This window comes from Leptonotus elevatus, chromosome 9 (assembly GCF_054856555.1).
Source record: "Leptonotus elevatus isolate MCC_2025b chromosome 9, RoL_Lele_1.0, whole genome shotgun sequence".
NCBI lineage: Eukaryota > Metazoa > Chordata > Actinopteri > Syngnathiformes > Syngnathidae > Leptonotus > Leptonotus elevatus.
In genome coordinates this window covers 11,398,786-11,424,877 of record NC_141247.1, presented here as the reverse complement: position 1 = coordinate 11,424,877, position 26,092 = coordinate 11,398,786, and the positions used below count along the sequence as shown (strand labels likewise).

Here is a 26,092-nt window from a genome sequence, read left to right as displayed (position 1 = left end):
AGTTGTGGCATAGAGCATTTCCCCTCAAGTGAATATAATCGTGAATGCAACTAACAACAAGTGGACAAGTGTTCAAGTGACGGCGTTTACTGTCTGTGCTCAGTGGACTGCATGGACCCAAAGTGCTCGGGACATGGCACTTGTCATCACGGCGAGTGCCACTGCAACCCGGGCTGGGGCGGAATCAGCTGCGAGATCCTGAAGAGCACTTGTCCTGAACAGTGCTCCAGTCACGGCACCTTCAACACCGACTCTGGGACGTGCGTCTGCGAGGACCACTGGACCGGAGCTGACTGCTCCATAGGTCAGAACCACTTCCTTTTTCTGCATGTGTGTAATGTATTGTGTGATGCGTTGCAATATCGCAGTGTCAATACTTGAACTACTCACGACAGACATGTCAAATAAATTTTAGGAAAGCTGGATATGGTGAAAATTAATAACTGCTTCAAACCAAAATGACAGACTTTGTGTCTTGATTTTTTGGTGGGTCTACTCATGATAGACAAGAACACCAAATGTCATGTTGCTACATGAAACCAGTTTTTGGCATAGATTTTTTTTTCTCTTCTAGGTAAACGTGGATGTATTGTAGTAGTTTTGTGGTTAATGGTGAATCATCAAACTCCAGTGTCATGTTCTGGCCATTGACCCCACCCCCCCAAAAAAAGAAAGAAAAGAAAAGAAAGGGGGAAAATGCTGTTTCAAATTGTGAACTCACTAGTACACAGAGTTCATGCTGGAGATGGTTTTGTGAGTCTCCACATGATAAATGTGCCTACCAAATTGTCACCCTCTTAAAATAACTGTCTATGTCTTTATTTTTATCATTTTTTGCCTAAATCCTCTCCTGATGATGCAAATGGTTAATTTTTTGTGTTCCCTGAAAAATCTAAAAAAAAATGACTTAGCCGATTATTTTAAGAAGGCGTCGGAATTCCTTATTACGAAATGAACCTGGTTTTGGAGACTGGATTTTCAAAATTGGGGAATCACTGTATTAGTTCCCTAGTTTTTGGTGAGTAATCAAACTTGAACTTCAACGCTAAACTTCGGTTGTGAAAATGAGAAAAACACAAATGTTCCACAATATAGTACTACTCAGTTGTCTAGTAGGCTACAGGATCTGTACATATGGTAGAAATCAAACCAAAACACTTGGCTAAGTCAGCCTTTACATGAACAACTATGAATGTGACCAAAATAAGCAATCAATGGCCATTTTAAACTAAAACAGCAGACTAGCTGTGCATGTTTGCTCCTGATGCTGCATCATCAGTCGGTGACGGAGTTGTCGAAATGAGTAGTTAGGACTTTTTTTGTTTTTCATGGTAGACATGCATACCAAAGTTCATGTTGCTAAGGTAAACTGGCTTCAGGGAATACAAAAAAAAAGTCCTCTCTACTGATACATCAAAAATAAAAATAAACCTACTAATTACTTTTACATAAAAAAATGTTGGGGGTGGGGTTGTAGTTTCGTCTCTTTGCTTTCATAGCATCAAAGAGCAGTTAATTACCTCCCGATGCATTTGTACTGCTTCCGTATTTTGCCTTTCAACGTTGTACACTCAAATTAACTGGCAACACATTAGCTTAATTTGTGTATGTTTCCTTTGATGCGCTCTCAAAACAACAACAGATGCGTTAGCCTTAACTAACAGACTTGATAGTGAATTACGCCATCTTTTCATACAATTTTGAGGGAAAACTATTGTAGCCTACGAGGTATGTGCAACTTTGATATGCTTAATGATTATGTGATTTAAATTATGGCCGCTCTATAAACGATCCAGCTCCGCCTTGGAAATTAACTTAAATCGGCTTTAAAAAAACAAAAAAAAAACTGAGGATGCCGTGAACTTTTTTGAGTGTGGATTAGTTTCTTATCATGAATAATTGGCGCGAGGAACATTTTATGATCATATATTGTGAGTGATGATGCCATTATGAACTATTTTGACTGGCATATTTCTTTTCACTCTGTTCATTTCTACTGTGCATGGTGGAGGCATTCAGAGTAATTACCCCGGCATGCGTGTGCGTTGCGTTCCAGCGGTGCAGCCGATTCGTTTCCATTCTATCAGCTTGTTCAAATTACACCTGCTGCGTGTGCGCTGCGGATCGACTGCGGACGAGCTGCGTCGTGCCGGAAGCCCGCCGCACGGATAGATCTATTTTCTATTTTTGCCAGATGACGCATCCGTCAAATGGCAAACTAGCACAGAACACATCAAGCGAGACAGGAAGACTGACGCAGTTTCAAAATAAAAAAAACCTGGTTACTTTTTAGAATACTCGCCAGATCCTGTTTCGCAATCGCAACGTCAATTTCTCTCTCTATCTACTTTTGAAACACGTCTAAAACGCTTTCTATATTCTTTGGCTTTTGGCTCACCATGAGACTTAGCATTGTCTCAGTGCTTTGTAGTGTCTCTGTATTGTGTGTTTTGAATTCAATGTTTATTTTATTTATTTATTTATTCACACACTTCTTGATGTAAACTTTATTTACTTGTAATGTTTGCTTTGTTGTTCTTGTTTTACATAATTTTAGTGCATGGCTGATTTATGTTCCGTGTACAACACTTTGTATACAGCAATGCTAGTTTTAAAGTGCTTTATAAATAAAGTTGAGTTGAGTTGAGTTGAGTTGATTAGTTGTGTGCCGCATGAGTTGTTTTATGCTTTCATTCACGTGTCTCATTTTGTCCGATGCTTTGAATGCTGCGTGGTTTTCGCAGTTTTATGGATGAAATACTGACAGTTGCTAATCCAACAGTTCTGTTTATGCATTTTGCTTTGTATCCTCAATTGCCAGATTTCAATCTGCGGTAATTAATCAGCTCAACTTTTCAAAATTGTAATCGACTACAAGGGAATAATTAATTTCCCCCACTCAGTTGGACATGAAAGTCTTTGAGCAGAAAAGACGGCTAAATCAAATTATTTCTCCCGTCTTTCCCTCTCCTTTCGTAAACCCAAAGTTATTCATTTGTGGCGTCCCGCTGATTGAAAGTCGGGAATTTGATGAATGCGAGCCAGGCCCTGACTTTATGAATTCCTGATGACGCGCTTTGTTTTTATAGTCTTGATTAAATTACAGGGAGAGAAAAAAAACGACTTCATGAAGCTTCATTATGCTCTACGACGGAGATAGTCAAAGTAGGTGCAAAGTTGTGACACTTGTCGCGCGCACTGCTTGCTATAAAGGGGCCGACATATGTTAACAACGCGGTGTTGACACCGTGCATTAATCTTGCGGGACCCAACATATGTTCTTACTCGAGGTGTCACGCAGGTATCTTATTAGAAAATATGAGACACAGATTTATTCGGAGCCTTACTTAGTCCCCGAAAAGAAAAAGTCACTTTCTTTTTTTTCTTTTTTTTTAAAGAGGCAAGCATTGTTTCCCATCTGAGACTCTTAATTTGTCATCGGGATTTGCTTTTGAGCACAAGTGGACGATGTGTTAGTGGTGCAGAGGCCAGACCCTCACATCTGTTACGTCAGCCTGATTTATGTGGACTTTCTCTCCTCATCCAGATTATTTTTGATTTGTTCTCTTTATTTCTATTGTGTAAGGTAGCAGTTGTCGTGACTATCTGGTGAGAGCATTGCATTAAGACTGAATTATTTACTTAGTACAGTTGCTTGTGATTGTTTTTACATTTTCATTGAAGCAACAGCATGATGAAAACAAGTTACAGATAGTTTGAAACAAGCTGTGATTGGAAGCCGCCATTTTCACGTATGTAAATAATGACGTCACTGTGCGCTGACATCAAGATGTGCAGACTGGACGCAGCCTGATTGAAGTGTTTACATGACGCCAATCAAATTGGCAAAAGGATTATTACAACTCCATTCGGATTTGGCCTATTAATTCCGACCACAGTGCTTATATGGAGCTTTTTCATTTGGTTTGGTCATCTGATTTCAAGGCACCATATAAACTCGGCTACTGTTGCGTTTCATGACATCATCTCTCTTGAACTGTTTCACACAATTAACCATAGTTGAATTGTTTTTCTTTCAACCACAATCGAAACTACATTAGCAGCGAGATAACGAGAAATCACTGCCGCACACGTTTGAGGACGTACGTGACAAGTGACAAGTATATAATAACGTGAATGCCTATACGGGCTTGTGATTGGCTTTAAAGGAGAAGATGCTACCTGGAGTAAAATGTCTTCTAGTTCTTAAATTCCGAAATAAAATCTTTGAATGAAATAAAAGCTATGAAACTTCCTCATGATTATTACCGAAACGAAAAAAAATCGGAGCACATTCTTGATTTGCACCAGTGCGGTATAGAATTAGCAGTAACAATAATGTGAACAGGCCAAGCAGGGATATTATCACAGCCCAATAGTTGTCCAAAGTTGTCTATACCACAAAAAGTAGAGGATTCATTGTTACCATGACAACAGAAGAAACTATTATCTATTACGAATGGACATTTTGCTCTTTTTTTTTTTTTTGCACAACACACAGATTGTTTGGCGCTTCAAAGGAAAATAAAACCTAGCACAACAAAGACGGTCTTTCCCCTTTCATGTTTCTCTCATGTCTTCACTGAGCAAGAGTCTCAAAATAGTCGATAGCGGATCATCTCGGCCTAAAACTTCGGCAGTCTGTTAACCCGCCGGTGTTGGTAGGGAGTTTCCACAAGATGGACAATTAATACTGCGGTTCTCCCTTCAATTAAATAAACTTTAATTAACAAGCGTGGCTGCTGTGATCGACCGCCCGCAAACCTCCGTGCGGCTGCGGCGTGTTCAAAGCAGATAAACACTTTGGCGCTAATGAAAAATTGATTACATGGATTCTTTGCGAAGGAGGAACCTTTTGCCAATTCAATGACTGTCCCCCAAGAGGTGCTTTTAATATTCTACAGTGTGAGCTGGAGGCGGGTGGGTTGGGGGGTGGGCTTAATCGCAAGCATCTCTCAATTGAAGCGAAAAGTCTGACATGGTCGAAGAAGTGTGACAATCTGTGACAACAACACATAAGCTCTCCACCATTTTGAATTGAGTGAAGGTTTTCTCTACATTGCTGCTAACGTTTTCTAATGGTATTTTCCAAGGGAATTCACATTATTAGTATTAGTAGTAGTAGTAGTAGTAGTACAGTAATTAATCCATTATTTTAGAATTCAAACAAATCATCAACAAAAAAATGTAAACATTTTTACGTATTTTCTGGGCATAATGAAGTGACTCGTCTTGGGTCGCCACAGTGAGTCACATGATATGTTTGGCACAGATTTTACACAGTTCCCTAATAGCATTTTAATATATTTTGATGATGTATTTTTATTGAATAAAATTATTGTCACACTTTTTATCCTCGCCTCTCACCGAGCGTTAGCCTCGGCCCGCTGCGCTCTGATGTATCGGTTCGGCCAGATAGCGCAGACTCAAAAAGGCCCGTTTCGCTTTTGTCAAAGTCCAGATGACGTATGGGAGCCTGTTTGGATGCTCCTCACACTGTTCTTCCCACGTGCCTTGCATGAAAAAAAAATGCCGCAGGATACACAATTGCTATAAGTTGGGGTTGTTGTGCTCTGAACGTCTCTGAATCAGACGGTGTGAGTCATAACGCATTTGTTGCTTTCAGACATTCAAGAACTAATAACCAAATTAATTTCTTTAAAAATTGCTTTCATGCTCCACTCATATATATAATGACTTAAACTAAAACTTTTCACAACATCTGTCTCGTATATGTGGTTCAAATTTGGTATCAATTAGACAAAATGGTGAAAAAACCCTACAACGACATCTTCAAACAAAATAGCAGACTGCCTGTGCCTTTCAGGTACAGCATATTGATGCTGCTTTGTGTGAATACTCATAATGGAGATGTTTACTAATTTTTAATAAGCTCATTTTTTGGGCTCACCCTCCAACCAAATGTAAATTGTTGCTTGATTGAACACACCTGTGACTGTTTAAGTATGGTAAAGGTCTCAAAATTGATATTTTGACATGCATTTTGACATATTTAAGTAATAATGCTAGAGGGTCTTTAAAGTATTTTCAAAGTTATATAATTCACATCCCAGGGTGATTACACTTCACATATCAACAATGTCATCACATACACGGCAAAAGCTTGAACATAACAGAGGAAAAACGAAGGGAGAAACATCACATCTGCCTGCCTGACTATGAAACAAAGGGAGTCCCACAGGGCCAAGTTCTAAGTCCACTGCTGCTGTTTGAATGTATCTTCACTGAATGTAATTATATATGCATTTTAAAGGACTTTATGTACCTATGATGGGTGGATGACAGTAGAGCGGTATTATCTGTCATAGTATTTCATCACAGGGAAAAACATTAGGTATATCTGCCTATTCTGTTATCCTAATGAGGTTTGTGTCTACCAAACCAATCGTGTTATTAAACTCCTTGTTTACTTTTTTTTTTGTTTAAAATCCCAACTAGTTAGTATAATACAATTTATTTAAATAAGGTTTACATTACATTACAGGCAAGTAAGTACAACATAAAAAAGGTCTATTTACTTTTCCCATATAATTCTTGTAAGGTATGTGTGTGTTCCTGAAAAGTTAGCACAATGTAACTATGGTTCATTTACTTTCCCACCAAGCAAGTCCAATTTTTTTAACGTACACTCACAGAACATCAAATTGCAAGTATTGTATGTCCTTTAAATGGAGGGAGGACAATTCAAGGGACTACGTTAGATCCCCTGTTTCAGTACTTTACTACAGGTCAAAACATTAGGTACACCTGAAGATGTTTTATTACTGAGAGTAGCTTCTACCAAATAAACCGTGTTATTAACTGCACGATTATAAATGAGCTTGTCATTTGCGCGGGCGACATTAATCACCAGATCGCTTAGTAGCCTCCCACTATTCAGACTGTCGAACGTGCCACATCTCAAAAACGAGAGCGCTCTAGTGCGACAAAAGGATAAGCCAAGTCTTACGTCTTAATTTCTATTATCCTGTCCTGTTAGGATAAAGACTTGAAAGCATCGCAGATCACTTATTTTGAGTGTAATCTTGTTTTTAACAGCTACGTCCGTCCATGTTCTGCTTTTCTACTCCTTGTTGATCTACATGCATATGGGAAAGCTTTGATAAGAGTGTTGCCGTACATATCACAGACTTGACATCCCTCCATGTGCACAGCATTTTTAGTTTTCTCAAGTAGAGAGTTGTGCGACACTGACAAAATATTTACCCTTTGAAAACACATGGTAAATTGTACTTCATTTATGTAGCGCTTTTCCATCTTACTTACATTTGACTACTCATTCACTTTCTGATGACGCAGCATCAGGAGCAACTGGAGGTTCAGTATCTTGCTTGCTATCTCGCTATCTATCTTGATTATTCGACGCGGTCACAATGGCCAGGGATCAAATCCACAACCTCTGGGTTGGGAGTTGATCACTCTACCACTGAGCCTCGCCGCCCCCAGTTGTCACATACATACAATCAAAGTTTTTGCGTGTGAATAAATTACAGCTTTTGAAACAGTATAATGGGCACCATGTCTTTGGCAGTGTTCAGTGCAATTGACTGTGTGATTGCCCTCTACCGGGCTCCTTTCTTGTCATATGGGAAAAAAAGAACTGAATGGGAAATGTTCTCCCCTGTGATGTGTCCCTGATAAATAATGATTATAATTGAGAACCCTCAGTCTAATCCATTTATTAAGCAATTTGTGTAGAATTAATCACACTGCGGGCACAGTCAACATGTGACGTTTCTGAAATGTGTGTATGTGTGTGTCTTTTTTTCCTTCCAGAGGTTTGCGTGGTGGACTGCGGCCCCCACGGCTCGTGCCTGGGCGGCATGTGTCACTGTGAGGAGGGCTGGGCAGGTGCCGAGTGTGAGCAAAGGGACTGTCACCCGCGCTGCATCGACCACGGGGTGTGTCGCGAGGGCAAGTGCGACTGCCACCAGGGCTGGACGGGTGAACACTGCACCATCGGTGAGCAAGACCGTTTCCACACAAAAGCGCACGCACGCACAGACATCTGATAAAAAGCCACAGATTGTGTGTTGGCAGCATGGGCAACCTTGGAGCGTGAATGTCAGTGGGTTCAGTGTTGTAAAAAACGAAAAACGAAATCCATCTGTAATACTCAGCATACAGCATATCACACATTAGGTGTGCCATCTTGTCAGGATATCTGATGAGTTTAGAGGATGTAGCAATTTGTTTAAGTCTAATCCTGAAGGCTGTTTCTAATCATTTGACCCTCAATTGCACACTTTGTCAAATTGAAAACAATTGTAACAATTATGAATTCAAAAATTAAAATCTTTCTTTTTGGGGGTTTCGCTCTTTGTCAAACGGTTTTCAGCGTCTCACCTTGAACGGCTAATTATTTCTTTCAACCACCTTTTTCCTCTGGTGAAGTGGAACTCTGGAATTAGTGAGTCAAGGGCGGACAGCAAGTCAAGGCCTCTTTGGAATATCACTTTCCTTGAAATGACGGCACTTCAGTTGCCGCTAATGAGGATAATGACATTGGAGATGCCGCTTCCAACCGTTGACCTGCGGTTCGCTGGTTGAACCTCGACATGTAGCGTCAAACGCTATATCACCCAGAGGCCACTCACAGCCCTATCTCCGTTTTCCCGTGCATCACCTAGGAAACAAAAGATCCAGCAACTCCAGACTAATGGCAATTAATTATGTATTTACAATCCAGCAAGGCTTCTTCACCGCAGGTGGAGGCGGGCAGACTCCAGATCTCGTAATCCTCCCCGTAAAACTGGTGCAGCTATAAGCTACAGTTCCATACTAGCTATAACTTTCTTTTTGGTAGGTTTTCTACAAAGGATATAGTGTTTCTTAGCGCAAATAGTCAATTTTAGCAACATTTCCGAATAATTAATTAGTAGCTTCTCAGAACGATGACTATATGGGTATTCAGGTGCCTTAATTGTAACACTAGCCACTGACCATTAAACCCTAACACTAACTACTAACCCTTACCTGTAATGTTAAATATAACTATTAACACTAAACCATACCCCCAACCCTAAACTAATCTTTCTACGTAATCCTAACCCCTGATCACAACACTTACTCAGACTCACCAGGTATCCCAAACACATTTACATTTCCCACAGTTGAGTAATAGAGCAAAATTACAGTACAATCTCCTTGACATTTAATGCTGTTGTCCAAAAGTGATCAAATGCTTTTTTTGCATGAACATTATTAATTTTCATCTCGCAGAATGATCAAATTGAGAGTTCAGGTGACCTAAACCCCTCAACCCTACTTATAAATCTAACTCTGACCTCTAATCATAACCCTAACGGTTACCTACCACTAACCCTACCAAATTTTAATTCTGAATTTAAAATGTAAAAACCTTAATCTTACTCCAGATTCTTAAAACCAAAATGACAATCTGATGTTGTTTGTGGCCAGTGTGGCAACCCATGGATGAAATGTGTATTTTACATGAGAAATTGCAAAATGTGAACTAAAATAATAAATTTTCAGTCTTGCTGTTTTTTTTTGGTTTTTTTCGGTGTAGTGCAAATACCCAAATCTGAACCCCTAATCCTGACCATACCCAACATAGGGCTAACCCTAAAGTTAACCCTTGAACCCTCACCCTACCTCTAACACTAATCTTATCTCGAATGTGAATCAACCCCTCACCTAACCTGAACCCTGTAAACAATCCCCTCACACCTTAACGCTAACCCTTTTGGTTGTTTTGCTCCCACTTTAACTCCTTTCTTTACTTAAAAAAGAAATTTTCATGCAGGTCTAACTAAAATGACCCAAGCTGAAGTGCAGCTTGATGTGCGTTAGTGGTTGTATTCAATAGACGAGAGGTCTTAAATTGAATCGAAGTAGCCTTTAAGTCTTCAATTTGACTTTCTTAAATGTTCCCTGTGCTCTTGTTTCAATTGACATCTCAGAGCTTTATTTGTCCATAAAGTGCATTTTAATCCCATTTTGGATGACTAGAGCACGCACGGACAACTTCCTCGGCTATTCTTTGACTAAATAACAGTGACCCCGTTATATAAGCCGTCGCACTGCAGTTTGAGGTGTTTTCAACTCAGCCACCGTCAAAGCTTAGTTGGCGTCGGAAGAAGTGACTCGGGTATTCTGCTTAATGGCTCAGCATGGATCTGCTTTGAGCCCACTGGTGTTTGAACGCGACAAAGCAAACAAAAGAGGTTCAAATATCAAGAGAAGCTGTGTTTTCCTTTGTGCTCGCCCATTAGCGCCAAGCCAAAGCAGACGGAGAATGTTCATAATGAATATTTTAGCAACCGTTTTTAGACTGAGTCGTTTAGGCGGTGATTCGTACGGCCGCTAATGGCCGGCATCTGGGATTCTTCTTTTTAATTACTTGCTGCTTTAATGAACAGCTCACAATTTTGTCAAACACTGAACTCACATGCGTGATAACTCAAAAATTATGACTTGTCTTCATCTGTGGAACCTTTCTTGTGCTTTTAAATCTGTTTATTTCTGTCTTGTCTTGTTGCCTAACTAAAATGTATGCAATGTCCACATGAACATTGGTATTCTTTTGTATTTTTTTTATTTTGGCCTCTTTTTTTGGGTGAGTTATTTGCTTTTAAGTTACCATAATGCCAATTCTACTTAACAAATATTTTTGTGCTAAATATGTAAGCTTATTGGGAAAATCCATCGAAAATGCACGGCAATTGGACACATTTGAGCAATTTTAGCGTTTTTAAGGGAAAAGTGGCACTTTGATGCCTTTTTTCTATTTTATGAGGTCACAGCGTGCGCTGTTAGAGCAACTAACAGGTGTGATTATGTTAATCAAGCTTTAAATACAAGATTTTTTTAAAGCTATTTTTTGTAGGGTGTGCAGAAAAGGAGAAAGTTTTTTTTTTTTTTTACCATTTTAACGTGACATGTTTGGGACATGGAAGCAATCAGCAAATATCGGTGCAGATTTTCGTGCTTTGCAAGCATCTGCGCCGGTTGGGGTGGGGGCGTGTGGGGGTGGGGGATAAAGGGTAAATATGAGCTCTATAAAAATTTATCAAAAACAGGCTTTTTTGACATTTCTATTTTTCAGGTATGCAGATTTTGGTAGGAGCGTGTGCATTCTCTTGGGAATGGATGAGATATGTTAAATATGAGTATTTTGCCAATGAAAATTCATTAAAAACTGGCTTTTTGTAAATATAGGAGGATTAAAGTGCCACCTGTTCATTTGCCATGCACTTAACAACATGCAAATATATTTCCATGAGGACCAACAGGATTTCCCCCCCAATAATTTGTTATAGTAAATGTTGTTTTTAAAAATGTAAAATGTTCTGGGGCCTGCCTATAAGCAGTTGAAAATGTATGCATTGAATTTGTTTTTATAATCAAGAAAATACTTGCTCATGTGGACATGGTCTTACAAAAATTGTCTTTTTCTTTGTTCCTATCTTACTTCCTCTTTGTCTTCCTCTGATCTCCTCTTTGCGTCCATGTAAAGCCCTGGATTCCAGAGTGTCAGGTAAAAGAAAAACAAAACAACACACTCCTTGCTTGAAAATAACCTCATCATGCAGATTGTTCCGATCCACCTTTATTTTGCCTCTAACATATCGAATACTTCCCGCCACTCATGTTTCGTGTTGGCTTTCCGGCTCCATTGAAATGGGGACTTTTTTTTTATTTTTCAAGAAAATTAATTAATTTGAAAGCTACAGTTGTTTTAATGGGAGTACACATATGCTTTAGTTTGCTTTGCTTTGGAGCAGCAGTTCTAACCATAACCCTCTCAAGCCCTGACCCCAATTCCTAACCCAACCATACACCCTAACCCAAAACTAACCCCTAATCCTATCCCTACACCTCTAATCCACTAGCACTAAACCCCAACCCCTCACCCCAACCTAAGATGCCTTCTCAAATCGAACCCAAAATGGATTCCCGAATACTACCTCCTAAATCTTACCTTCCACGTAACTCCAACCCTGCTTAAAAAGACCATCCATTTTGAAAATGGCTTACCCTCTTTAGGGTTGCAGATATGTTGGAGCATGTCCCAGCTGACTTTAGGCAAGGGTGACTGACGCCGTGGACTGGTCAACCAATTGCAGGGCATCTGGAGAAAACCCACAAAAGCATGGGGAGAACATGAAACTCAACATAGGAAGGCCGGATCCTGGATTCAAACCCCCAACCTCAGAACAGTGATGCAGATGTGCTGACCACTGAGGCCCTAGTCTTAAAAGCTCACATTTTCTAAAATGATGGTCTTAAATATTTAAAAACGTCCTTGGATCGGTGTGTAACCCTTATCGCTATCACAAACCTTGACCCATCCGTCAATTTTCTGTATAGCTAGTCCAGATTAAGGGCTTTTCATACCAGTCAAAGCGAAGTGCAGCGCGTAGTCAACAAACCAATTGATTGTGTATGTGCTGCCACGGTGCAGTCATGGCTGCCTGGCAGTGTCGCATTGATTGAAAAATTCCGGCGCAGCGCCTCCTTGACATCAGATGGCGTATACAATAGGAGAGATGATGGTGGAGTGATTTCTGAGTGAAAACAGCATTTTGGCGGTGTTGTAGGCTACAGTGAAAAAAGCATGGCAAAACCTGAAGATACTTGAAGTACACCTCGAAGCAGTCTCCAAATCGCTGTCGCTCGCTGATGAGCCAGAACTCACTAAGATTCTGCTCTACCATCATCTGATGAGCCCATTTCCTTTTTCTTGCTCACTTGTCGGTTCCTCCACCTCCTCTGTAAAAGTAAGTTTTGTCCTAAAGGGGATAAATCCATACTGCCCTACTGTAGCCTACTTCATGTCTAAACAAGAGGGAAAAGCGCGGGGCTACTTCCTGTTCCATATCTTAGCAATCAGTGCCAAATATGGCACGCTTGAAACCGGGCTGTGTGAAAGCTTCATTACGGTTGTGGGTGAGCAAGAGCCTAGCCCAGAAGTTCTTTGGGCAAGAGGCCAGGTGCACCCTGAACTGGTCGCCAACAAATCGGAGGACACAAATTTTAACCTGAGCCTTTATCCCTTAATCCCAATGCCGAATCTTAAACCCTTTCCTAATCTAACAACCCTAACCCTAACCATCAATCCTTTAGTCTGCCTATTCCTCATCCCAAATACAATCCCTAACCTTAACCCAAACATTCCACGCCTAACTCTGTGACCCTTATGCTTAGCTCCTATTGGCTCAACCCTGCTTATTGTTGACTGTAGTGATCCTTATTTTGCTTCAACATACTGACTACCTCCCATCTTTTATGGTGAGCGTCGGCCTTCTGGCTCCACCGAGAATGCGAGCGTTGTTGGGTGGGGATTTTATACATGCGCCTATCCACTGTCAAATAATAAGAAAATGTTTTTTGTCAGCCTTAGCTAAGTCACTTCTGTTCCCTTTTTTCCTAAATGTTTCCCTCTCCTGGGTTGTGTAATAGGAGCGGTCAAGATAGGATATAAAGGTAAACTGAACCCTCCCCAGGGAGATTGTCACAAACGATCACCTCCCACCCCCCTCTCTGCTCTTTGTCTCCCCCCTAGCACGACGTTGATACACCTGTTCTATGTCCGAGTCGACCATGATGTCTCCCCCTCCCCGTTTTTCCTTCTGATATGTCCCGTCATTCCCTGTTCGTCTTGAACCAGTAGACTCCACGGTCCCCTCGTCCCCCTTTCCTTGTCTTACCCAGTGGAGCTGCTGTGGTTTGTTTGGGCCTTGTGGAGGCCAGTGCTCTGTCCTTCTCTGTATATGTAGACGCTCAGGATGCCGACGCTTCCCTCTCTCCCTTTCCCTTTATTATGATTCTTATTTGACATTAAAGCCTTCCTTGTCCCCCGTCACTGTGGCTGTTACTTCACATGAGCGTTCAGTCCAAAATGCAGTGCAGGCTGTTGCTTCCAGTATTTATACAAACGTCAAGAAAAAAAAAAGAAGATGTTCCCACGCAGTTCATCTGCATTTATATACATGGGTCAGTCGGATGCAATACAAGGGCTGTGTTTTTACTTATTTATTTGAAAACACGGGTTATAGTTCACATTCAAGTGTTGATCTATCTATCTATCTATCTATCTATCTATCTATCTATCTATCTATCTATCTATCTATCTATCTATCTATCTATCTATCTATCTATCTATCTATCTATCTATCTATCTATCTCTCTATCTCTCTATCCATCTATCCATCTATCCATCTATCCATCTTTCCATCTATCTATCTATCCATCTATCTAACTATCTATCCATTCATCCAGTCATGCATTTATATATTCAACAACTGAAGATAATGAGGTTGGGTGTTCAGGGATAGTATGAATTTGTATTTTCCCTCCCCAATCAAAACTCCAGTATTATTAGATTTTTATTGTTCCAGCTCTTGTATTGGATCTCATTAGTGTGTGCAGTGTTTGGCTGTAGCTACACTGCGGCGCGCAGTTTGACCCACGGGAACCTCATTCCAGGATCAACAATACCACCTTTATAGACCACCTGAACGCTCTAACACGGGTCCTGGTCCTGCTCTAATTAAGAGTCACCGAGACACTTTTATCACACCGACGCGCTCATGTGAATCGACAGAACCTTCTCACACATCCCGAGTCCTGTCAGACGTCTTCTGCACTCTGTGTTCACTCCTCTGCCCACTGTCTACTCTCTAAACCCCCTTTCCCACCCACCTCACTCGTGCTGGTGCGTGACATTGCTACATGATGTGTTGACAGACGGTTGCCCGGGCCTGTGCAACAACAACGGGCGCTGCGTCCTGGATCAGAACGTCTGGCATTGCATCTGCCAGTCAGGATGGCGCGGCCTGGGATGCGACGTCGCTACCGAGACACTCTGCTCAGACGGCAAGGACAACGAGGGAGGTAGGGAGCTTAACCGGTTCAAGCTGGCCGCCTAAAGCCGGTTTTGGCCTGGCGTGTATGGTACAGATGAGGAAAGGTTGAATGAATTTGCTAATGTAATAGCAAAAGCCCCTTTCACACTGACAAATTCAATCAAATTGCCACACGAAAGTCAAAAAGTCAAAAATAAATAAATCAACCAGGATTAAAACAGTAAAATCAAAAGACCCAAATCTAAAAACTGAAACCAGAGTGAGACTGAAAACAAGAAAAAAAGACAATAAAGAATCAACAACCAAGTCAGAAATCAACTCACAAAAGTGAAAAAAATAACAGTTAAAAGAACAAGAACCAAGGCAAAATAAACACTATGAATGAATGAATGAAGTCAGAATGCACTGAAAACTGTAAATAAATACATAAAAACAACAACCGCAACACAATAAAAGCAGTCCCAAATTTTTTTTTTTAAATAAATAAAAGTCTGGGTCAAATCAAAGCCCAAGTATAAAAATTGCAGTCAAAAACCAAGTGAAGAACAAGACAAAAAAAAAAACTGTCCATAAAGAAAAAACTAGTAAAATGAACCATTAAAAATAGTCGCTAAAATGTGTAGAAAAATGAAAGAAAAAATAAATACAATTAGAAACAGTCAAACCAATCTAAAAACCCAAAAATCTAATCACATATCTATGGGGGAAAAAAACTGTTAAATACCCCCCAAAAATAAATAATAATAACCAGAAGTTGAAAAACAGCATTCAGGTGCCCACATAGTTTTGAAATGTTCCCTGAGAATGGTGGTCTGTTTAACAAGTTTGGAGGTCACATCAGGTGATTGTTAAATAATTCAATCTGCGCTGTCACTTTAATGATGCCAGGTTCATATGAGAGGTCACCAGAGCGCCAGAGCTTGTCGCGTAACGTGGACACTATCCCGCTTTCCTCTCTTCCCAGATGGCTTAGCTGACCACTTTAGTGACTGAGATGTGATTTGACGTTGAGGCAGGTATAGAAAAAAAATACTGTCAACTGTAATAATGGAAAATTTGACACTAAGCTTACTCATATTAAAAACACCTACGAAAAACATACAGAAGAAAAACACTTTAGAAAAGTTGTCTACTGTAGAGACTGATAGAAGAAAACACGACTCAAACAGCTTTTCAATGTAGTGATTGACGCACAACTTTGACATCCATCGGGTCTAGAGGAAAACATCTTTTGATTACCTGCCCAGTCCACTGTTGTCACTTACAGATGGAAAAAAAAAGAATAGCTGTTCACTGTATTGACTAATAAGAAAGAAAAAAGGAAACAACAAGAGACAAGGAAAACTGTTTCCAAATAGCTGTAGCTGTCCACCCAAGTGCCTGGTGCGCAATTTGACAATGAGATTCATCCATTTTGAATAGCTGTCCTATGTCGTGACTGATGCCCAACCAGGACACCAAAAGACTCACGTTTCCTTCCTCCTGGTTTCCCAGATGGCCTGGTGGACTGCATGGACCCGGACTGCTGCACTCAGATTTCCTGTCAGGGTCAGACGTACTGCAAAGGCTCGCTGGACCCGGCCGCCGCCGCCATGCAGGGCCAGAACTCGGCCGGCCAGCCCGCCTCCAGGAGCTTCTACGAGCGTGTGGCGTTCCTAATGGGGCCCAGCGGGAGTCACGTGGTAGCAGGGGAGAACCCCTTCAACAGCAGGTAAGCAGTGTTTGCAAAGGCACTCTGTGATGTTGTATCATCAGGCTCAGTGATTAGAACGGGTACACGCTGTCACAACTCTTTTGTTTTTATTTTATCTTATATTATTAAGAGTTGCTCAAGAGTGTTAAAAACAATCAGATATTACAGGATCATGTCATCTTCTGTACTTGGAAAGTGGAAGAAAGAAAAGAAGAACGTTTAGTGGCAGGCAGATGACAAATAAGAGACAGCATAACGCGTCCTAGCAATCTGTGGGCTTTTGTATCAGGGAAAGGAGAAGCATAACACACTTTACGGTTACTCCGCAAAACACAGCAACAAACAAAATACCAACAAACAAAAGTAAGCACAACAGCATATTTAGTTATTTGTGTTTGTGTTTCATATTTAAGTGTCACCATCATCAGTTTCTATCTTTCCCTGGTCTTGACACACCATAGATAATAGGGTTAACAACGTGCCAAATTTGAATGTTGACAAAAATCTTTACGTTTATAAGATGTGGCTTGAAATCATGAAAACGCAAACCATTCTTTCAGCTCTCAAACGCTGTAAGCTGTGTCATATACCATGTACATCATGGTAGGCCTACTATGTTATTTATTTATTTATTTATTTACGAAAACTGCTATACCTATCAGATGATAAACAACTACATTCGTGGCCTCTAGGTAGCACTTAAAAAAAGGGCAGCTGTGTTGGATTTTATGCCATTACAATGACAAACAATCCTCAAAATCAGATTTGTTGCACTGTTACAATTAGATTTTCCCTTTCAAGGTATTTTAAGCTTCTCTTCTAACAAGATCAAGTTAGCGTCTGCCTTTTGTTATTGTACTTTGTTTGAGACACCGATGGACTAAAAAAGGATGAAGCCTTGGTCAGCATTTTTGATTGTTGTTTTAATGTGTTAGCCTATTGCCAGATTCAGTGTCGGTACCAGATGTGATCGGGCTGCCAGATTGTATCGGGGTCGCCTAACGATGACATCACGCTACAGGATTGGCTGGAAATGATCCTTTTACAAGTGTTCAATAAAGTTATATGGAAGAAAAATCCGGTTGACGTCAAAGCATTGGAAAGAAAATATTAAAGTTGTCATTTAAATAACAAAATGTATGGACTGAAATTGTAAAAACGTAAATAAACCTAAGAATATAAAAGCAGGATACTTTAAGATTTGAAGAAATATTTTTTAGTCAGCCTTAATGATAATAGGAACACGTTAGCAATATAAACTGACAATATTTGTCACATCCCAGGCAATTAATTTGTGTACTTTTATTCAATCAATTTTATTATTTATTTAATATATCTTGCTTTTATATTCTTAGGTTTATTTACGTTTTTATACGGAGACTCTCTGGTGCCAGTGTATGATTTTTTTATTTTTTGCTAATCTGTTCTCACAGTTTGCTCATCTGTTCCTACAGTTTACTAATCTGTTCCCAAAGTTTAGCAATCTGTACCCACAGTTTAGTAAACCTGCCTAATTATTAGCCTACAATATATATTTTCCTATACTGTTCACTCAACATTGACACACTAAATCATCACATTATCAAACATAACCAACATTAAATATGACCAGACTACACCAGCCCTCATAATTTAAAGCTATAAATTCAATCGATAAAGCAAGACATGAAAATACACATATTTTGATCCACCTGTAAATTCATAAATGCATATCAAAGAAGCGTTTCTTAACTATTACCTGAAAAACTTGCTTGTTTACCACCACATCATTTTGCCCAATTACTTGGAGCTAAATGCCAAAGCCAGAAAGCTAAAAAAATAAAAATAAAAAATAAAAATCTGCATAAGTCACTAAACAAGTTAGCCGGGTAGTTATTATTATTACTTGTTTATCAACACATTAAATCAGCTTGCACCATGGCTCAAATCTAAATTCAAAATCCAGAAGGCTAACATGCTGTATTAACCGCACGGCTTTTATTTAGTTTATGTTCCACAACGTTTTACACAAGAATTAAAGCTAAAGGCAGGCTAACACACTTATACAACAATGCTAACAAGATGATAGTACACTGTTTACCGCCACATTAAATCAGTTTGCTCAATTGCTCGAAGCTAAATGCTAAAGCCAGAAGGTTTAAAGATGAAGCTTTTAATGAATAAATGCAACGTTGCAGTGGTGCGACACAGTGACATTTAATTAACTGTATGCTCAACTTCTAACAGGGCAGGCTTTTCTTTCGGCCGTGAGAAAGCGAAAAAAGAATCTAATGAATATTTTGAGCACAAGCACTAATGCTGCTGCTAGACACCAACATGACAGTAAGCTGAAGACAATGAGGATAAGGATTACCGGCCATGCTAGGGTCTGGGTTATTGCCGGCTTCTATATTTCCAGTAAAGGGAGCTATTTACATACGGATTACTTGAAACCGTCGCGGGGAATGTTCCCTGAGCGCAGTTGGAAATCATCATTTTCTCTCTTCCGACCACAAACGTGCACGGGAGTTAGCTAATTTAGCTAAATTTGCTAATTACTATTGCACTAATGTATTGCACTAATACAATAAACCAGTGAATCTCTGAGTCTGTAACTGTGTTATGACTTTAATTTAGCCCATCTGAGAGCTAAATGCTAAATCAGCAGTATACTGTACATTTGACTCAAGCAGCAATTTGGCACCCGTGGATACACAAATTCACCCCCCAAATTTTTTTAAACCAAATTTGTATTTTTTTATTTTATTTATTGTTTAATTCCAAACATCCATTATTACACTTTTTGCACCTGCCCAAATCAGTTTGCTCTCCTGCTTTGAGTTGAATGACCACCAACTAACATAACAAACGCTAAAATGACTAACAGGCTAAATTAATTTACTCATATCACATGCCACCATTTTAAATCGGTTTGCTTAAAGCTAAATGTTGAAGCCATACATGTTCAAAAGCTTTGAGCTGAATGCTGAAGTAAATGAAATGTTTTCTATGTACTAAAGTAGGCTCACATAACTTGACAATATTAACAAACATGTTAACATGGAAAGTGTAAAAATATAAACAAATATATAAAATAAAATAATATATAAAAAAAACAAAATAGAAAATAAGAAAGAATAGAAAATAAAATAAATAATTATGCAAATGAATACATATTGAAATAAAAATGATATAAAAATGTATTTATGAAAAACATAATAAAATGCAACAAGAACAAAATCAAAAAGATGAATTAAAAATAATAAAACGCAATAACACTAAAATAAAAAAAATTAACAAATACAAACAGTAGGGATTTTTTTTTTTTTAAAGAATATATAAACAAGCGAATACTATTCCTTTTCTTGAATTTTAAGCATCTTTGATGCATACGCGCATATAACACTGCACTCATTTTAGCGCGTCAGCAGCTGTCGCTGGCTTTATTTGTCCTTGTATCATTTGTCTTGCATCTGAAAGACAAATAGAGATGCTTGGAAAGAAGCAGCGCCGAGCTCTTAAGTGGCCTGAGCCTGGCTAAATAAAGGATGCAAGCATTAACGCTGCCGTTGATCAAGCCTGCCTCTGCTACATAATGACCTGGAGATAACATGTCTTTCCCCCTTCTTCTCCTCCCTGTGATGAATGCAAGAGGGAGCCTGTTTCCGATTCCTCTCCACGCTCGAGAGGCGGCGAATAAATTAAACGCAGCGGAAACATGACAAGAAAAAAAAGTTCACCGAAAGGCACCGCCCTTGTTTTTGAGAGATTTTTATTCACGCGTCTGTCAAGTTTATGCAGCAAAGTGCTTGAATATTTTTGGGAAAAAAATCATTTTCAGGCCGGTGAAAGCGTAGTACAGTGTAGACTCAAAGCAAATCAGCTTGCCTGAGGGGCGAATCAGCCAGTTAGTGGGTCATGCTGCTTCTTGTTAGGCAACCTGCTAAAAAGCAAAACAAAAACAAAAAAAGATCTTTCACGTACCACAAGCCTATATGCAAGATGTATGAATGAATGGCTTTATTTCAAACGTATAAAATGAAAAAGCGCAAAAACACTTAAGAAAAAAAAGCATGATTCAAAAAAGAAAAGAAAGAAAGCATTTTCTTTATAATGGGACATATATCAACGTAACTACAAGCACAAAAATCACAATATTCATAGTGTGTGTGATGTCAAATTACATCAAATAAGTCAGACCCCCCCCAAAAAAAACATTCAAAATATTACAACAGAAATTTTTAAATACAATAGAGAAAGTTGTAATATGACATAAAACTGATTTTTATAATATGCTTAACATATGCTTTTTTTCCTGTAATTGTCTGTTTCTCTTCTGTCCCTAGCTACTGCTGCTGCTGCGCATTCAACCAATTGTGTGTGCGTATGTTCTTTTTTTTTTGCCCCTCATACAGCCTGGCATCAGTCATCCGTGGTCAGGTCCTCACCGGAGACGGAACGCCGCTGATCGGAGTCAACGTGTCATTCCCGCACTACCCTGAATACGGCTACACTGTCACCAGACAGGACGGCATGTAAGCGCAATCATCCGGCAACGCAACAGAGGCGACCTTTCGCCTCGTTTCCATGTTTATACTCAGCGGCGGGGAGGCGATGGGAGTTGCGGGGGGGGGGGGGGGGGGCTTGAGGGGTGGAATTGCGTGTAGTCGTCCTGGCGCGCATCCCGAAAATTACAACAAATGGAGAGCGAGGCGCCAACAGTTGCTGATGCAAATGTCACGGCGACGGAGAGGGTGTTGTTGGAGAAGCCTGTTTAAAATGCATTGCTTCAGCGAGGCTACAATCAATCTACCCGCAGTGTCGTTAAACACGTCGCGTTGCGCTCTGACCTTCTGCCGTTGTCGCACGCATAATGACAGCGCAGACGCACACTCCTGTGCGCTCCTTGGTCGCTTCATTATGTACACCTTAAGAATTTAAGCTGAAAGCAGCCATGGGTGGGCATTTGTGCTCCATTCTTAGGGTGGATCTTCGAAATGGTTATTTAACCCTAACCGTCCACATCCCAGCCATTTTGACTGAAGCAACCCCCTTTACTCCCAGCTGTTTTACTAGATTTTGACTGATTTTGTCCACAGAATATTCTGTTCTATTGCTATAAAAACATGGAACCTACCAAAAGTAAGATTAGAGTCTCTTCTTGCATCAGGAAAAAAAAAGTTTGTATCTATTTCCGTTTAGCAGCAATTAGCATTAGAATATATCTAAGTTTCATCATTATTCACAAACCTGTTGAAAACACGGCCCTGGCGGAATTCTTATACTCTGCTGCCACCTGCTGACTGTTTTTTTTAATAACTACCATTGCTTTAACTCACCTCCTCAGGCCATGAGCTATGGAGGACTAAAACTGCCAAAATTCAAAGTAAATAAATGACTAAAAGTGAAAGTAAAAACGGATATAAAAAAGTATAATTCGAAAATTATATCCTTCATGAAGCACTTATTTTATTTTTTTTGAGTCCTCCAGATGGCACTCTTGGTTTAATGATTTTGTGGATATGTAATCACTTTCTTTATATTCAAACCAAGAGCACAATCTATAGGAGTATAAAAATACTGCAAGTGTTTCATGAAGCTTCATGAGGCTTCACCCATCACTAGCTCTAGCATAAAAAGAAACATAAACAAATAACATATAAATACGTTTTGGGGAATGAAGGACAAAGTATTAAAAACATTATTTATTTGTTTTGGGGTTTGAATGAGTAAGACAGAGGTGAAAAAGTTTCACATTTCTGGATGCTTGTTTCCAATTAGGGATTATAATAAAGCCTCATGGTTGCTGGTCTAAGCTCACTGCTTCCTGCTGCGGCTTATTTGAATGAATTGCATAGCCACGATCAATGTAAAATTGTGTGGACATTTCTATAAACGCAGGAAACATTAAAAATCCATTTCAGTTCAAAGCAGCCATTTTAGGCAAATTCCAGGGCGGCTCATAAACTAATTTGCCCAAACGAGCCCCGATCAGAAGCAGGTTTCCAAGACAGATGGGTGATGCTAATTACCAAGTTTTTTGTCCTAATATGGATGGAGTGTGGCTTCAAAGTTTCATTATCATTTCGAGGATTCTTGGAAATTTAGAAGAAGAGAAAATGGCCCCTGACACCAGTTTCACTGATCAACCCAAAATTGGCTTTGGATCTTAATTATCCAACTTAGCAAGACATTTTGGACAAATCCAGGTGTTTGGTGAAGAAGGCCCTCTTCTGTTCCGTGTGCCCCAAGCAATATCCGCAAACCACTAACCTTCTTGGGATGAATCTAGTCTGAAGTCTTACCAGACGGGTCAGAAGCTGTTAGCAGCGCAATTAGGGAAACAGCTCTTCCATTTTTCCAGAATACTTATACAGAATACTTTTGTTCATAGCACGCACAAGCCTGCAAAATTAAACACGCTACACACACACACACACACTCCAAACAAAAAGTAATAATGTTATGATTTGCACCCCTCTATTCCCTCAGAGCATCCTTCATATGGTCTTATCATTCTCCGAATCCAATTCATTACTGTTGTTTGACCAGGCATGATGGTTCGAAAAGAACAAAATGACACTTTTTCACTATTTGGAATCTTTAGTCGAGTGAGTTTTCTGGCTTTAATTAGCTCTGCATTACTCGGAGGAAAAGTTACTGGTTTGGAAATGAAGGACTTTGAAGTGCTTCTCTTGAGCGTGTGTGTGCGTGTGTGTGCATGCGTGTGTGTGTATATATACTACCTCCCGGGGGTGGGTGAAGCATCTGTGTGAAGGCGTGTGCGTGTGACATTGCATGACTTCAGACGCACACATATGGCAAGTGCCAAGCTGTGCAGCTGACCTGAAACAGCTTCACTTTCGCCACTGCTTTCCATTTTGGGCAAGAGGGAGATGTAGGCTGGGGGTGGGTGTCGGATAGGAGGGGAGGGCTTCGTAGCTGCAAGATTACACACACACAAGCACACGCACACAACCCTCTCACCCCCGTCCTCCATCCTTTTTGTAAGGGCGGCTCCGTTGGTTGACCAAGTGTGATCATCCACAAGCATTTATCACGCTCCTTGTCAGGCGACTTACAGGGCGGAATATCTGAAGAGTTGTGATAATCCTCAAAGCCCCAACCCCCGCAAACTCCACATTCAATCCATCAAAGAGTGGCGAACAATGAGGGGGCATAGAAGGCCAAAAAAGTCTTAGTGCTGCGAATGACTTCTCCTCTTTAAGCCAAACACAAAGAGGCACAAAATAACAGTAACAGTTGATGTCAATTTGTATATTAAAAATACAAAATGGGTATTTTAAACTAAAATGGCCCACTTCCTGTTTAGAGTCTTCTTCGAGGGTTCTATTAAGGCCGACATGTATCATCAAAGTGTTGTTGAGGGAAGATTGAAAATTTAAGAATGACCATAAAGCATCTGTCTGGAAAATCTGCTTCTGATTGGGATTCCTTTGAGAGTATTTGCAAGAAGGAATTTGTCAAAGTACGAGACTTGCTGGTATTCACTCAAAATGGTTGCTTCAAACCAAAATGGCTGAAATCCTGTTGAATTCCATGCATCGTTTCCTAAGACTTTTTTGTGTGTCCTTTTAATATACCGGTAGACAAGTTTGCATTGAAAGGTAAAACTGGGGTCAGGGACTATTTTTTTAAACATATTTTTTATTTTCAGAAAATACTTGCACTACTTCTTAAACTTAAACATCAGGCTCCACCCACATTAGATGGTGCAACCAAAAGGCTTCACAATTTAGCATCTCGTCTAGTATACCGGCTTCCTATTAGGGCTCCCTACAAGGGATTTATCAAACATGCTGCATTACTGGTATTCACCCAAAATGGTTGCCTCAAACCAAAATGGCTGGCTTCCTGTTAAATTTTCTGCCTCGGTTCTTGAGACTTTTACATGTCTCCTATTATGATTCACATTTTCACCCAAGTTGACATTAACTTGTGAAACTGGTATCGTCCCTAATGAAGTGTCCGCTAATTTCTTCCAGGTTTGACCTGCTAGCCAACGGCGGTGCATCGCTGACCCTGACGTACGAACGAGCCCCGTTTCCGACTTTACGCCGCACCGTGTGGATCCCCTGGAACGTCTTTCACGTGATGGACACGGTAGTGATGCGGCGCGAGGAGAACAACGACATCCCCGGCTGCTACCTGACGGGCCTGAGCCGGCCCGAGCCGCTAGTCCTGGCCACGCCACTTTCCACCTTGTACAAGACGTCACCCGAGGACAGCCCCGTCATCCCCGAGACGCAGGTGAGAAATGGATCAGAGCTTGTTCTTGTTCAGAGCCGCCATGTTAGTCTAATTTTTAAGCCAGAATTGTGTAGACTTGTTATTAGTGATGGGAAAATGAAGCTTCATGAAGCACTTGCAATATTTTCTTACTCCTCTAGAAGGGTCTCTTGGTTTAAAAATAAAGGCTAGTGCAATGGAAATTGATGAAATTTCCCGTCCATCTTTAAACCAAGAGTGGTTTAGAGGAGTCCAAAAAGATGACAAGTGCTTCATGAAGCTTCATTTGTTCACTGTAAGAAGTTGACATGCTGCTAATATCCTCCGCAGGTCCTTCACGAGCAAGTGGCCATCCCGGGAAGCGACCTCAACCTGGTCTACCTGAGCTCACGAGCGTCCGGCTACAAGCCCATCCTCAAAGTTCTGCTGACCCAGGACCGGCTGCCCTTCGGCCTGATGAAGGTGCACCTGATGGTGGCCGTGATGGGTCGCCAGCTGCAGAAATCCTTCCCGGCCTTCCCCGACTTGTCCTACACTTTCATCTGGGATAAAACGGACGCCTACAGCCAGAGGGTCTACGGTTTGGCGGAGGCTGTGGGTGAGTTCTTTGATTGATTTGATCTATTTTTTTTTTATTATTATTTTTTACTGCGTTTGTTATAACGCTCCAAAGAGATTTAGTAGGTGGTGTCAAAGCCTTGAATCAACCCGCCCGCTGTCTCATCTTTTTACACGCGCGATGTTGAGATATATATATAGAGAGAGAACGCTAGCGTCAAGACTCGTATAAATGACTTTATGATTGAATCACACCATCTTGACAAGTGCGGGCACTTGCTCAGTGGCTCTTCACAAAATAAATTATATGCGTCCTCAGAATTAATTCAGTTGAGCAGCAGTTAGCAGAGACATGTTAGGCACCCCCCCCCCCCCATTTAAAATGGTTCTTAGGTGTTTCATCAAAATAAGCCACTGTTCACCACATCCACTGTGAGGCCAAAGTATGGCTTACATTAGCAAGGCAAATCCGAAAAAGGGAGCTTGCAGTTTCAGTCAAAATAACAAAGAGTTATAAAGGAATAAATTAGGACTTTTAGGGATTTTTCTCAGGGAAAAAAAACGTATTTGTAAGAGAGAAATGTACTTTCTTCAATAATTAAATTGTAATTGTAAAGAAAATAGTTATTAGTAGTATTATTATTGTTTGGGTGAGATTATTATTTTCTGGAAAATCATGATCTTGTGATGTTATGTTTTTCACAGGAAATAGTTGTTTGTGGGAAAATAAAATGTAATTTCTTGACAGAAAAAAAAGTAT

The 26,092-nt window shown here is 40.2% G+C and overlaps 1 protein-coding gene across 8 annotated transcripts in view; it reads left to right on the top strand.

Moving 5' to 3' along the window:
- Positions 1-26,092, top strand: part of LOC147168368 (teneurin-3) — a 215,617-nt gene that overhangs the window by 138,568 nt on the left and 50,957 nt on the right. For 5 of the 8 annotated variants that reach the window (XM_086084930.1, XM_086084935.1, XM_086084931.1 and 2 more), the window contains 9 exons: positions 104-304; positions 7,798-7,983; positions 11,501-11,521; positions 13,447-13,470; positions 14,734-14,880; positions 16,347-16,563; positions 20,940-21,059; positions 24,531-24,795; positions 25,105-25,372. In XM_086084930.1, coding sequence (XP_085941056.1) covers positions 104-304; positions 7,798-7,983; positions 11,501-11,521; positions 13,447-13,470; positions 14,734-14,880; positions 16,347-16,563; positions 20,940-21,059; positions 24,531-24,795; positions 25,105-25,372 — 1,449 coding nt within the window. The remainder of the gene's footprint in view (positions 1-103; positions 305-7,797; positions 7,984-11,500; positions 11,522-13,446; positions 13,471-14,733; positions 14,881-16,346; positions 16,564-20,939; positions 21,060-24,530; positions 24,796-25,104; positions 25,373-26,092) is intronic. The other 3 variants (XM_086084934.1, XM_086084933.1, XM_086084932.1) reach the window with 2 other exon arrangements.